General features: G+C 37.2%; 1 protein-coding gene across 3 annotated transcripts in view; it reads right to left on the reverse strand.

Moving 5' to 3' along the window:
• LPIN1 (lipin 1) overlaps window positions 1-13,886 on the reverse strand; it is a 57,820-nt gene that overhangs the window by 15,857 nt on the left and 28,077 nt on the right. For 2 of the 3 annotated variants that reach the window (XM_044417955.1, XM_044417945.1), the window contains 6 exons: window positions 10,135-10,228; window positions 8,356-8,540; window positions 6,453-6,546; window positions 5,913-5,982; window positions 2,349-2,441; window positions 1,364-1,419 (listed from right to left, as the gene is read on the reverse strand). In XM_044417955.1, coding sequence (XP_044273890.1) covers window positions 1,364-1,419; window positions 2,349-2,441; window positions 5,913-5,982; window positions 6,453-6,546; window positions 8,356-8,540; window positions 10,135-10,228 — 592 coding nt within the window. Of the gene's footprint in view, window positions 1-1,363; window positions 1,420-2,348; window positions 2,442-2,571; window positions 2,650-5,912; window positions 5,983-6,452; window positions 6,547-8,355; window positions 8,541-10,134; window positions 10,229-13,886 lie in introns of all 3 variants that reach the window. The other variant, XM_044417966.1, reaches the window with a different exon arrangement.

Below are 13,886 nucleotides of genomic sequence, written 5' to 3' on the forward strand. Positions count from 1 at the left end.
GATTCAGGCTTTGAACAATTCAAACAGCCTCCTGAAAGGAATTAAGTCGTAAGGAATTACAAGGCACCGCTGTACTAATTTTTTTGGGAAATCTCCCAGAATGGTGCAATGGTACTTTCCATGGAATTCCCCACCACCATCACTAGCAATAAGACAATGAGTCTCCTTATTTATACCAAGTAAATGCACACAAATACACAGCCAAGAGATATCCTTGAGTTTAATTAACAGGGTCTGCTTAGCACCCTTCATTTATGATACATGTCTCAAACTTTCTAAGCAGTACTGAACTGAAATGGTTTTGCTCCAACAATAAATCCTTATTTTTAAATGAATCTTGTTTCACTGTCAAATGATTAGAATTATTCAAACTAGTCTTTAACAGCACTAGGACCAATTTTTAAACTAGGAACATTGGAAACTGCCTTAAGCCCTCTGTCCATCCAGCCCTCTGTCAGCATTGACCTCAACTCTCCAGGGGTGTAGGCAAGAGTTTAGAATATTTACTGTGGAGTAATTCCACCACACCAAGTGAAAATGTCCAAGAAGTTTCAGGCTAGTTTTCCTAAGCACTGGACATCAATGACTGCAATTGATGCCAGAATCTGTGCTTTTATCATTGTCTTGCATCATTGGTAATGATGAAAAACTATATGCTTGGCAATCTGGCTGCCATGCACACAAAGACACACACAAGGCTGATTCAGAATAATCACATGAAAAAGCTCTGTTAAAGCACAGTGCAATGTGGCTGCCTATCACCTTCTGAACTCGCAGGATTACAGATATCTGAAGGAGGGCTGAGGGGCGGATTCCCTTGATGCTCCTCCAGCGCACCGGCTGTGAGGATACAGGGAAGGGATAGAGGGAATCCCAAGACTCCCCTATGGTCATCTAGCCAGTACCTCTCAGCCAAAAGATTGCAGCCTGATCAAAAGAAACTCCCTGCGCATTAAAAAAAAAAAAAAAATGCCTGGCACATCGAAGGCAGAGACTCTAGTTAACCCTCTGCCTAAGGTACTTCTCTTTCACATTCAAGCACACAACCCTACTTTGTAATAGTATACGACTGCAATTTGTAGTAGTATAGTGTAGTATTTGTAGTAGTATAGTGAAAACAAAGGTGGCCTGCCATATTATTATGTTAAATGTGCAGATCAGCTCTTGTTCCGCACATGTACAACACACACACACACACACACACACACAGGAGAGATAGGCTCAAACTCCTGGACAGCTATAAACCTCAGGGGGCATTTTTTTTCTTAGACTAGCTTAGCTTGCAAGACTGTTGAGAAACAAAATGAGCTAAGAATTCTGAAGTATTCAGAAAATTGAAAAGCAGAAGCAAAATTATTGATACCTGTCTACAGTGTCTGTTTCTTCTTTTCCATTCAGACCTTGTACAGGCTTTGTCTCCTATTGATAAAATAATAAGATGAAGAACAGATGTGATTTTGCAACTCATAGGCACAGTTGTGGTAGAAATGCCCTGGTGCACAGAAAAGAGAACGCAGCCTATTGTCTCCCCTACTTGAATAGATGAAGAAATAGCATGAATGAGCAAGGCTGTAGCATCAGCCAAGCTCAGAGCTCATTCCGGTTGGTTTGCCTTTCTCTTCCAGCCAGTCATAGGCAAAGCACTAGCTGTTAAGGTTAATGGCATCTATTGGTGGCTTATTAAATATGATAGGTACATGGCGTATCCATGTTCACAAAGTACTAACATAGCTATCTCCATCATGCCTTGCCTGATGGCTTCCTACAGGCAGTTGGCTAGGCATCACCGGAAGCAGAGTGCTCAGCTAGGTGGATCTCGCCCTAAGGCAATTCCTTCATCTTTATTAGACAGGGCCCTTAAACACTATGTGAGGAAATATATGCACAGCTGCACGCATGCAGGATTGTAGAAATGGCACCAAATATCATGGAGGTTATAGAATCTGAGATTTTTAAATTTTTTTGAAAAGCAAATTTCTAGCTCGTACGGCTGCAAAAATATGTCTTCAGACCACATCTGAAGCTAATGTCCCAGAGAAGGTTTCCAGTAACAAGGAACCAGGCTTCAGTACTCTGCATCACTCCTTATCTTCCTTGTAATGAGCATAGATGAAATAAATACATACTAAAATGTGTAGGATAATTTTACAAAAAATATGTGCATATCTGCATAAATGTATACAAGTTTCAGAATTCAGCATTTCTTTCTGCCACGTTTGAATGGCCTGGGGATACAGTCAGAAATGTTAATTTTGTTAACAGTTTCATTAATGATTATACACAGAGCCCCAAATATATGGTGTCCTAACCTGGAAAAGAAATTTGGTACATCTAGTTTCCAAACTTACCTCTTTGCTAGAGGTAGTCCTCCCTCGCCATGAAAACCACCATCGTCCACCTTTTTTTGGCATCTTATCCCTCATTATAGAATCCACAGTGGCCTGTGATAAATGGATGGTAACATAAATAATGGAATAGAACAAAAAGTAATCTAATTCATGCAAACAAAAGTTAAAAGAAAGAAATCACACACAATTTAAACTCAAGGAAAGAGAGTTAAAGGAAACATACTGTCTGTGGACCACAAATCTTGTCAAAGCAAAACCTAATGGTATCCAGAACTGTACTAAAGTAACTTAAACAAGAACACTTAGAAAATTCAAAAAGAAAAATAGAAAAGAAATGGGAACAAAAAGAGGCATAAGGCATTAGTATAATGTTTAGGAGAGTGGGGAGAAAGAAGTCTCTACTTAATAAAATTATTTTAAAAATATGTTGGTAAGGAACACAGATGGACAAGATGATAGCCTGTCCTTGCTAAATAATAATGAAACTTAGAAGAATGGTGTAATGTCTATTTAAAAAGTATTCAGTAGAGTAAATAAGATGATATAACAAAAAGAAAACAAATATAAGCATTTGTATTACTGTGTCATCCAAATAGGCAGTAGGCACTTATTATGGAAGACAAAAAGATTTGCTTTCATGACACATTTGACACTGAATATTCATGAATGCAGATGCCCTCCTTATTCTAACAAAAACAAACATTCATTGTGCTCCCTGCTTATGGCCTTTTGAGAGATTAAAAAAAAAAAAAGTCCCAACTCTTCAAAATCAGGTTTGCCCTGCCTAGTTTACTGTAACATTGAAGAGGAAGTATGTGCACAGAGACAGATGTTAGATGAATTTGCAATAGATTCATATGAGTTTGGATTTCTATGAATTTAGCTAGTGGATTCTGTAGTGGGCCAGTATTTCCCAAGTCACACAAATTCCACAGACTTGCAGACCATTTTTTCTATAGTGGTCTGCAAATTTAGTCGAAGAAAAATCTGAAAAATTTAAAAACAGTACCTGAAAAGGCACATTTCCTCTAATGGACTAAAATACAAACATTCACAATTTAGGAGAATTCATGTATTTTGGGGGGGATTTGTGCATTTTTGGACATTTAAATTTGCACATTATGTAAAAACAAATTTGGACAAAATTTAGTACTGTCAATGAGTGGATAACAGAAGAAAAGGCACCTGACAATCCGCAAAACACAGATGGAACAGAATTAGCTAACTATGTGCATAAGCATGCAGAAACTAGCTATGTGTTAATGTGTGAGCAAGAGCACAGGAGAGAATATGGCTCTGGCATATGATTCAGGACAGGGCTTTAGGGAATCCTAATTCATCAGTGGTAACAGCAAGAAACTTTTAGTGTGCACACATGATTCCTTTCCCAGTTATGACCAGCCAATGGAATCTGATCTCTTGGCAGCTTTTTCTGACACAAGAAAAAAACTAATGGAGTGTAAGATATTGAACTATTGACAGGTCGATGTATTTGAATATCTACCAGCAGATCTTTATGTGAGGCATGAACTTACTACCACATGGTTCACGAGGAACATGTATACCACCAAGTCCATGAATTCATCAAATCTTAAGCAGCTGTATGTCCCTATCAAATGCCATTGACTATGAATTGGCCATCCACAAGTGGAACAGTTTGTAACTGAATATCAATTTCTTTGGGGTTCCTCCTTTCAATTTTCTTTGAAAATTGTGTATCTTCCAATTAAAGAGGGCAAATCTGGCCTCCAAATTTGGTTCTATATCATAGAGTTTGCTTGTTGACTGCTACTAAATTTTGGAAATTTCCTCTTAGCTTAGATAATCTACTTTAGTTGGTTTTGGAGTCTTTATATCTGGATCTTTTCACCAAACAGATGGAATTAGGTTCTTGGCACACTAAAATGGATAGGGTTCCTCATACAGTTACAGCAGTCAGGGGTGCGGCATACAATATCACACCAAGTACACTTTGTTCCATTTTCTCATGCTAAATTGACTATGGGAAAACCCAGATTTAAAAATTAGGGAGCAAATACTTATGTGATGGACTTTGATGCATAATTAGTGAGTCCAGATGATGACTTGCCATATTCTGCTTTCTGTGCTAAATATGATTCACCTGCCACACCTGAATGGAAATATTTGAACTGCAGCACTTGTTAAAATCTAGATTTGCCTCTGCTTCTTTGACAGCTTTAGATTCTTTATCATTATTGGAAGTACTTATTAGGGCTGATCAGGTATCTCAACCCACTATCCAGGTTTATGAGTGCTTATTATTTATTTATTTATGGCATTTATAGGTCGTCCATCACTGTCGTCTCTGGATGGCGTACAATATAATATAAAATAAATCCTAAACAAAATAAATTGGCTATGCCATGACTGAATATAAAAATAACATAATTAAAATAAGTTAAATGAATAAATATACAATTAAAATCAGTTAACATTAAAATATTGGTCAAATAAAAAGGTCTTGACCTAGAGCCAGAAAGCATATAATGACAGCGCCAGGCGGACCTCTCTAGGGAGTGCATTCCACAGTCGCAAGTAAATAGCAAATACATATGATGCACAGGATCTTAGGCGGGAATGGAATAGGAAAATGGATTTTCTATTTTACTCAATGAATGGATACTCATTCGCCTGTCTATGCCAGAAGCCTCAATGGTTGCATCTTATTCAGCAAAAACGTTTGTTTCATGTTTATTAGATGCCACATTTGTTCTAAATTAGCCAATTGCTGGAGGTGAAATAGCACTAACACATTTCTTACCCGTACATTTTGGCAACGTTCAATAGTTGCCTCTTTTTGGGAGGAGGTTATGATATAAACTTTGTATTGAAATGCCCTTTAATTTTTACTGATGCATGTGTTCTCTTATTTACCTGTGCTTGAACGTTAATGCAAGGTCAATGTAAATGGATTTTCTGTGCCCTTTGGACAATAAAAGGTTAAGGATAAATGCTCCCCACTTATAATACAATAGATCAAGAACCTAAAAGAAGCTTTCAGCATTTGAACTGGTGGAATTTAGATGCTATCTGCAAATGGATATTTGCTCAGCCTTTTTTGAAGTTTATACATAACTATTTTTAATGATAGCTGTATTTTCATATACATATATATGCACATAGGTTCACATTTCATATACGTCTATTGTAAGTGATTAAGTTTATATAAGTTAATTGCATTTCTTTTCTTTTTTTCTTGGTACAGTTTTGTTGAAATTCACAATTTTTTTAAAAAAACTGAAAAATAATTTAAAACAAACAGAACATAAGCCTCTAAGATGGCAACTTTCTGCTCATCACAGGCTTAAAAATAGAAAGCCTACTAGGAAAGAAAGGAAAAGAAGAAAACTTTCTCTCAAAGGGTTTTTTTAAAGCATATATTAGTTAGGGATACAGGGAAACAAATAGCCTGGGAAAATATAGCAGTGTGATTCACCAACTGTATCAGGTGCACATAGCCTCTTATTCTCATTCTTGTTAATTCTTGTTGGAATAATGTATCTGCTCTCTTTTTCTCATAAAGGTTTGTACAGTCAATCTCACCTTTGGTAAAGGTTTCTGGAACGCCTGCATTGCCAGGAGGAGGGGAGCCGCTGTTGTCCAGTTGTAGTATCTAGGAGGTCAGAATAGTTTATGTGCCACCGTTAACATTTGTAAAACATCACATGGAAGCAGAGAATTTGGGAACTCCAGGGACTAGTCTCCATGAAATTCACTGGGTAATTATGGATAAGTTGCTGATTCTCAACTTAAGTTACCTCAAAGGGTCATTGTGGGAATTAAATGGAGAAGGCAACTATGTAAGCCACCTCAAGTTCCTTGCAAGAGGAAATACGATGTAAATGTAATAGTAGCACAGTAATAATAAAAGTCTTAAACCATAACTTCACATAATTCTAATTAAGGTGGATTAATGCAATTCCTTTTCGTTAAACCAAGAGTGGATGCTTGCTGTAAAACTGAAATCAAGCTGAACAGGGCAACATTCCACATCTCTGAAGGAGCAGCGCTATGTCTGCCACTATGGAAATGGCATTGAATATTTCTGGTGGTTGTTTTAAGCAAAATATAAGCAATACTCACTTGCTTCCAATCTTCACTACAAGATTAGGGTCATCAATAATAGCTGGATTGTCCACAAATTGCTGATATGTAACTTCTTGTTCTAAAAACTTCTCTGTTCATAGGATAAATAAAATGGAAGCATGCATGAGCCCCAATTAATGCCCAAAATGATGTTGAAATGCACAGCGGAGATAGCACTGCTGTTTCACAGTTTCTTAAATCACAGTCAACAAGGGAGGTAAGAATGGGTATCTTGTATCATTCATCCACCTGGGCAGGCCTACACAACTGGTGACAACCCACCCAGAAGCCAAATATGGCTCTTGGGCAGTGCTTTGCATCCTGTCAGATGATGAGCAAACCTCTTTTTGCATTTCCTGACAAACAGATAAAACCTGAGATTTGCCAAGCCCCTAAAAGGATCCTAATGGGGGACTATGTTTGACTGGAGAAGGAGGGCAGCAGCTGCCTAGCCCTGCCTTAAGGATCCAGTCCATAAGGGACATGGGAACTTATTGTAGACTTAGACTGGCTCTTAAGTGTAAGCAAGAAGAATCCACCTTCAGCTCTGGTGTTTTGCCAAATATGTGAGGCATGACAACTAACTCTTAACTTCTCAAGAAATAATTGTGTACACATCTTTGCAAATAATGGTGCCCACACATGTCTTTTGGCTGAACAGGCATAGACACTCACTGCACTGTACAGAGAAGTCCAATTCTCTGTCAGAATCATGTTCATGAGACGCCACTGCTACCAGCTTGCAACAGAAGCCGGCTGAGGACAGTGACAGACATCTACTCTTCCTCATATCATGGAATGTTTTCCAACTTTTCTTGCAAAGGGTTTACCTTTTTTAAGAGTATGGTAAAGCAGTAGGCAGATTATTCATTTAAATATCTGTCTGCTATTTTAGCATCATTTTAACAGGGAAATTGTACTGCTTTTATATATTTGTATACATACAAAACATTTATATTTCATCATGTTATGTTTTCGGGTTTTTAATATTTGTGAACAGCCCCAAGGGCTTGAGTTATTAGACAGTACAGAGATGTAATAAATGAACATTTTAAAAAGGGATGACGTCTGGGGGCAAGAAGCATGACAAACTAGAAGCAGCCACTCCAATTGCGGGTAGACACCTGTTAAATACACTATGAAGCTGGACAGAAATGAAGGCTCACTACTCAGAAGAAACAAAAAACCCACAGCAAGGCTGGTTTCAGATTGCATCTGAATGCATTCTAATCTTATGTTATTCAGCCTTAAGGAAAATGGCCATTGTGTCCTATATAACTGCCTCAAATCTTAAATACAAAAGGCATTCTTAATGGCAATAGCTCTTGCTGAATAAAATTAGCGATACAAAGTATCATGATTTCCCAAAATTCCCAGCTGGGTGGAGAATATACTCTTCTAAATTCATCATTTAACTTTAATAGTGGCCAGCAATGAATTTCCCTTGTGACATGGTGCTCTGTCATGCCATAGCATACCAGAGCCACAAGAGGTCACAGCAGAGTTTTTCAGAAAAGAATCCAAGCATTAAATTGGTATGTACATAAAATTCATATCTGCTTGCAAAACTCTCAATAAATCCCATTTGCAGCTTCAGAGAAAAAGTTTGCAGATACCCAGACTTGCAAGCCATTTAGAATGTGCGTTTTCCCAGTCTGCTAAAGTATGCAAACAAAATCAGAAAAATTGCACCCTGTAGGAGTGCACTTTTAAGAAATGTGCATTTTCCCCAGGAGAAAATGTGCATTTTTTCCAATGAAGGAAGAAAACAAGATGCTCATACTAAGGAAAACAATGTGAACTAAACTACAAAGAGGATTTTGGCAAAGCTTGTGCACTGTATGTTCACCCATCCCTAGTATTAAATGACAAGGCATTATGATGTAGTAAACATATATACCTTTTGATATTTCTTTATTCTCATTAAGTCCCCCGCAAAGTGAAATGGCAATGGACGGCAGGTCTCTTATTCCATCTGAGGTGCTTTCTATGCCACTGTCAACGCCTGAGCTTCCGAGTGATTGAGGAGACCGATTGGCTGTGCGGACTTCACTCGTATTCTTTGAGGGAGCAGCATGTTCACCACTGAGAAGAGGAGAATCAGTAGTTGTCTTTGTGATTTTCTCACCCATACTGTTTAAAAAATGTCCCCATCTTGCATGATACTCCCAGTCACTTGATACTGTTAACAAATATTTTGTGTCTCTCTAGCATTTTCTACAGCTAAAGCTTCAAAACACAGGCCCTTAAAAAAAAGCCTTTGCACTTCAGACAAAACTGTGTTTCCAAATTAGCTTCTAGGCTCATCCTGCTGCCTCTGATGTTTCAATCTATCTAGAATGGACAGTGGACAGTCTGTCACACTCCTGAGACTTCTCTGAATGGACAAACAACCCTTTTTTTAAAGAATCCAGGCATTCTTCATTTTTAAAAGCTCTATTACTAGCCTTCATGGCTGCACAGGTATTTTTGAAAATGTCCAAAAATTAAAAATAGCTGATGTGGTCCATGGGTAATGGATCCAATCTTTGGGGTGCAGGCAGATTTGCAATCCAGTGTTAGGCAATACCAACCAAAATGCTACACAAGCTTTTGGGTTCTCCAAAATTCTAAGTCAGATGAGGTGATATAAAAAGGGGGAGAGCAATAGAAATATTTTAAAGATGAGGTCATAACATCTGCAGCACAGGCTCATTTTCAAAATAGTGACTGCACAAGTGACCTGGTAGGTGTGACATTCTCCAAGTACACACAGATTACACAAAGGGACAAAAATGCAGCACCTAACATCCATTTCTGAAAATCTAAAGTCTGGTTGTAACTCAGATCTGTCTCTAGACAAACACACAGGCCCCTGAATTGGCAGAGAACAGAAATAAGGGAAAATACAACCGACTTTATATTGGCAAAGCTAGAGAGCAATTTTAAATGGTTTGTTAGTTTAATTTGGAAATGTGATTACAGATACATTTCGTGTTTTCCTTAATGCTTCACTGCCCTATAACTTTCTTCTGTCAAGTAGCTCTTTCCACCTAATGCTTCTTTCAAGTAGCTCTTTCCACCCTTTATTTTGTCAAGTAGTTCTTTCTACCTAATTTAAAATCCACCTAATGTTGAAAAGCATTGACAATATAAAAGAGAAAAATCTCATTTTAGTGATTTTAGACAAACTATATTGGATGATACAATCCCATAAAAGAACAGCAAGAAAAAGCATGTTCTTGTTAGGAATAGGGATGCATGAGAATTTCATTTTTTGCTCACAAAATATGCAAGCATGCCCTGTTTGAAGCCCCAAACTCAGGTTCACAAATACTAGAAATATGATTTTGTTTGATTTGCACAACTTTCCCAGTTTGACTGACACAAATTTCCTAATGTGTAAATTTGTTCTGTAGAATGAATTATCCCTATTTTGTCTATGGAAGAAAACTGTACAAATTAGGAAATCACTACTCAATTTCTGCTATTTTCCTGTTTGCACAGACCAAGCAGTGATTGTAAATACAAACTGGGCAGGATGATATTTGAAGAATTCTAGAGAGCTTGAACACTCCTTATGCACCAGAAGGGACAAATTTCCTGAAAAATCTCAACATTCATTTTAAGAAGGAAAAAAGGCACTGTTAAGTTCTGTGGGATCAAACAGCTCCACTATAAATGGCAACACGGTACGTACTTTTTAGGAAAGTAGAGTGCAGCAACCTCTGGCTCCATGTCTGTAAGATCATCTAAATACACACCATCAGCCCCAAGATGTCGGCTCCGTTTATCTGTGAAATACAGAAACAATACTGATGGCAAATACTGAATATAAATATTGAATCAAAATACACAGTCATGGACCTCAAGGGAAATGCTGACTCGAAAAGTACCAGCAAAGTTTGCTGCTCGGCACCTTATCTCATTTAGACGTTTATAAATAGTTTTGAGAGGATCTTTACCTCTTTAAATGACACGTGGGCATGAAGACTTTTGGTCTACAGCTCTAATTACAGCAAGATGGCCCGATAAGGTAAACTGAACAAGTTATAGAGTGAACCCCACCACCACCACATAGACCATATTTTTCCGACTATAAGACGCCCCCATGTATAGAATGCCCCCCACTTTTCTTACCGATCTCCGAGTGAGCAAGCTGCTGCTGCTGCGCACGTGTGTGCCCACCATCTCCCTGCCTCCCTGCACACGCACGTCCACACCAATCTCCCCCCAAGCGCACCCATGCCCGCCTCCCTCCCAATTGCGCCCGCAGTTCTCCTCTCGGCCCCCCATGTATAAGACGCCCCTCCATTTTTAGGTAAATATTTTAAAGAAAAAGTATCATCTTATACACAGAAAAATACGGTACTTTTCTTTTCTCCTTTTCCCTTCTCCTTATTTTATTTTTTTTTCTTTTTTGTGCAGTTTCTCTTCATATTATTTCATTTTCTTTGCCAAGGGAACAATATGCTAACTTGCTGCAACTTAGACTTAAGGCATTTTTGTTTGCATATTTTGAAACGACCCTGAAACAGACAACTCTTGGTGATTAATGATGTCTCCTTTGCAAATCTGTTTAATGTTTCTACTTCTACTATTATGAACTGCGCAAACTGACCTTGGCATGAGATAATTAGGTGAGGGTATTTTTTTGTTCATTTCGGAGCTTTTAAATTGAGATGAAGGACAAGTGTACTTTCTGGACAGCTCAGACTTCAGGATGAGATTCTGGCTGCAATCCAGATTCGTAAGGCATTTATGTTTACCTATTTGGAAAGGACTTTGAAACTGATATTTTCCTAACATCATGTTTGAACTTAATATTAAGACTTCAATAAGACTTCAACATTTGCAAAATTACGGATACCACAAACTGACCTTGACTGCAGCTTTGGCACGGTGGGAGAGATAGCTGTCTCCCTTTCTCTATTGGCATTCCCTGAGACAGTTGCTCGCTGATCAAGCTGGAAGACTTTCTGTTGCTGCTTCTGAACTGATTTATTTGTGATGTATTACAAAGAACAACTATGCTTCCCTGATAGCTTGGATTGGAGTTGGGACTTGGGGAGGCTGTGATTTTCCTGATCTCCCTCACCTCTGGCCTTGAAGTAACAGAGAACAAAGACGTGACGCAGCAACAAAATGAGTTGGAGACCATCAGCGCCACCTGCTGAACTGGAAGAAAAATGGAAGCTAAAACCCCCCCACTATGAAAGCAATGTCTTAACAATGTCTTTTTAAAACAAATTAATCTAAACTAATATTTTATTAGAGATAGAATATGACTAATAACTTTAACATTTATAGAAGACTGACTAATTGACCTTATATATCTCTGCTTCTTGCCTTTTCTTCTCCCTTCTTTTTTTCTTTTTTCTTTCTTGGCTTCTCCTCCTCCCATTTCTGCTTTAAGCTGTTGTGTTAAATTGTGAGTTTATTCACAGCTATGAAGAAATGTGAAAGGTGATGTGGAGGAAGAGGGGAAAAAATGAGAGAAGAATTAATTCAAGGAAACTCTGAATTTGATGTTGAAAATTGATGATAAATGTGAAAAGAGATTGTCTGAGCTCCTTAAATAGATTAAAAGAGACAAAATGAAGATTTTATCAATAAATATTAATGGAATGAACTCTCCTTCCAAGAGAACTAAAGCTTTTAACTTTTTAAGAAAACAAAGGGCAGATATACTAAGTATTCAAGAAACTCATATAAAGAAAAGATTTGCTCATATGTGAATCACAAGTGGCTGAGTAAAGTGTATGAAACTTCAGATGACATTAAAAAGAAAGGAGTTGCCATTTATATTAATAATCAAAGTTTAAAAGTTGTAGAAGAATTAAAAGACCCAGATGCTAGATTCATTGTTCTGAAGATAAGATTTCTGAATGGAAGGACGAATACATTGGCATCAATACATGCTCCAAATGATGCAAAAGAAAATTCCTATGAAAACAAATTCAATCTATATTGGATTTTCAAAAAGGAAAAGTTTTGATTATTGATGATATGAATGGAGTTACAGACCCTAATAAGGCTAAGTCTAAAAAGGTAAGAGGGAACAAACTTCCCAAAAATGTTTTTCATTATATGGAAATGTTACACTTAGAAGATGCTTTAAAAATCCTAGAGCTCTTAGAAACTATATTTTTTTCTGATAGACACCAGACATATTCAAAGATTGGTATGTGTTGGATATCTAAAAACCTAAGTATGATTCTAGAGGCTGTTAAGATCCAACCCAAGATACTTTCCGACCATAACCCACTGGAAATAATATGGCAGAAAGAACAAATAGGAGAGAGAATCAGCACAAAGAAAAATACTTTTGGGGCAAATTTAAATATTAGAGGATCAACATAAAAGACAAGACAAATTAATTTTAACTGAACTTAGACAATTATGAATTCAACTAGTCATGACAGGTACACAGGAGATACAAAAGAAGCTAAGATTTTTAAAACAAAAACATTTTGAACATGCAAATAAATCTGGAAGATACTTAGCATATTGCCTTAAGAAGGAAATACAAAGGTCTGTAAGAGGGGTGAGGAAAGATAATGGCATGGCATATGTTGAAAAGGAAATCCATTAGCAATTTACTAATTTTTTTCAGATACATATATAGATATATATATATAAACAACTTCAGAAGATGGAATAGAGAAGTATATAAAAGAAACATGTCTTGAGAAATTCACCCTGAAGCAGAGGAAAATATTGAATGATACTATTACAGTTCAAGATCTATCACAACCTATTAGTAAACTGAAAAAAGAAAAAGCACTTGGCCCTGATGGATTTACTGCTGTGTACTACATGTGCCCAGAGGAAAAATTAATTTTGCCACATTAAGAAGTAATGAATGGAATTAAAGAAGGAGGACTATTACCACCAACATGGCAGGAAACTCATAAAACATTGACACAAAAAGAAGGCAATGATGTTTCGTTACCACATTCTTATCAACCTATCTCACTATTAAATGTGGATTATAAACTTTTTACTTCAATAATTGCAGAGAGACTAAGAAAATGTATAGAAAAACAATTCATGCAGATCAAACAGGATTTGTCCCAAAAAGGAATATAAAAGATAACATACTTTTTGTGATTGAATGGATCAAGAAAAAGAGGAAGAATGCTGCTGCATTTATCGTTTTAGATGTGGAGCAAGCCTTTGACAATGTGGCTTAGTCTTTTTTAATGAAAACTCTCCAAGCAATTTATACTAGACAACATGCTAAGATTTTAACAGTGTATAATCCAATAGCTTCCAAATGAATGAGGGAACACGCTGAGGATGTCCTCTATCACCTCTTTTATTTATCCTTGTATTGGAAATCTTAGCAAAAAAGATAAGACAGGACCAAAAAATGAAAGGGTTTAAAACAGGTGAAGAATACAAAATGAAATGCTATGTTGATGTTTTGACCCACACCACTCCATACAG

The sequence above is a fragment of the Varanus komodoensis genome, unplaced genomic scaffold (genome assembly GCF_004798865.1).
Source record: "Varanus komodoensis strain SLA01 unplaced genomic scaffold, ASM479886v1 scaffold10, whole genome shotgun sequence".
NCBI lineage: Eukaryota > Metazoa > Chordata > Lepidosauria > Squamata > Varanidae > Varanus > Varanus komodoensis.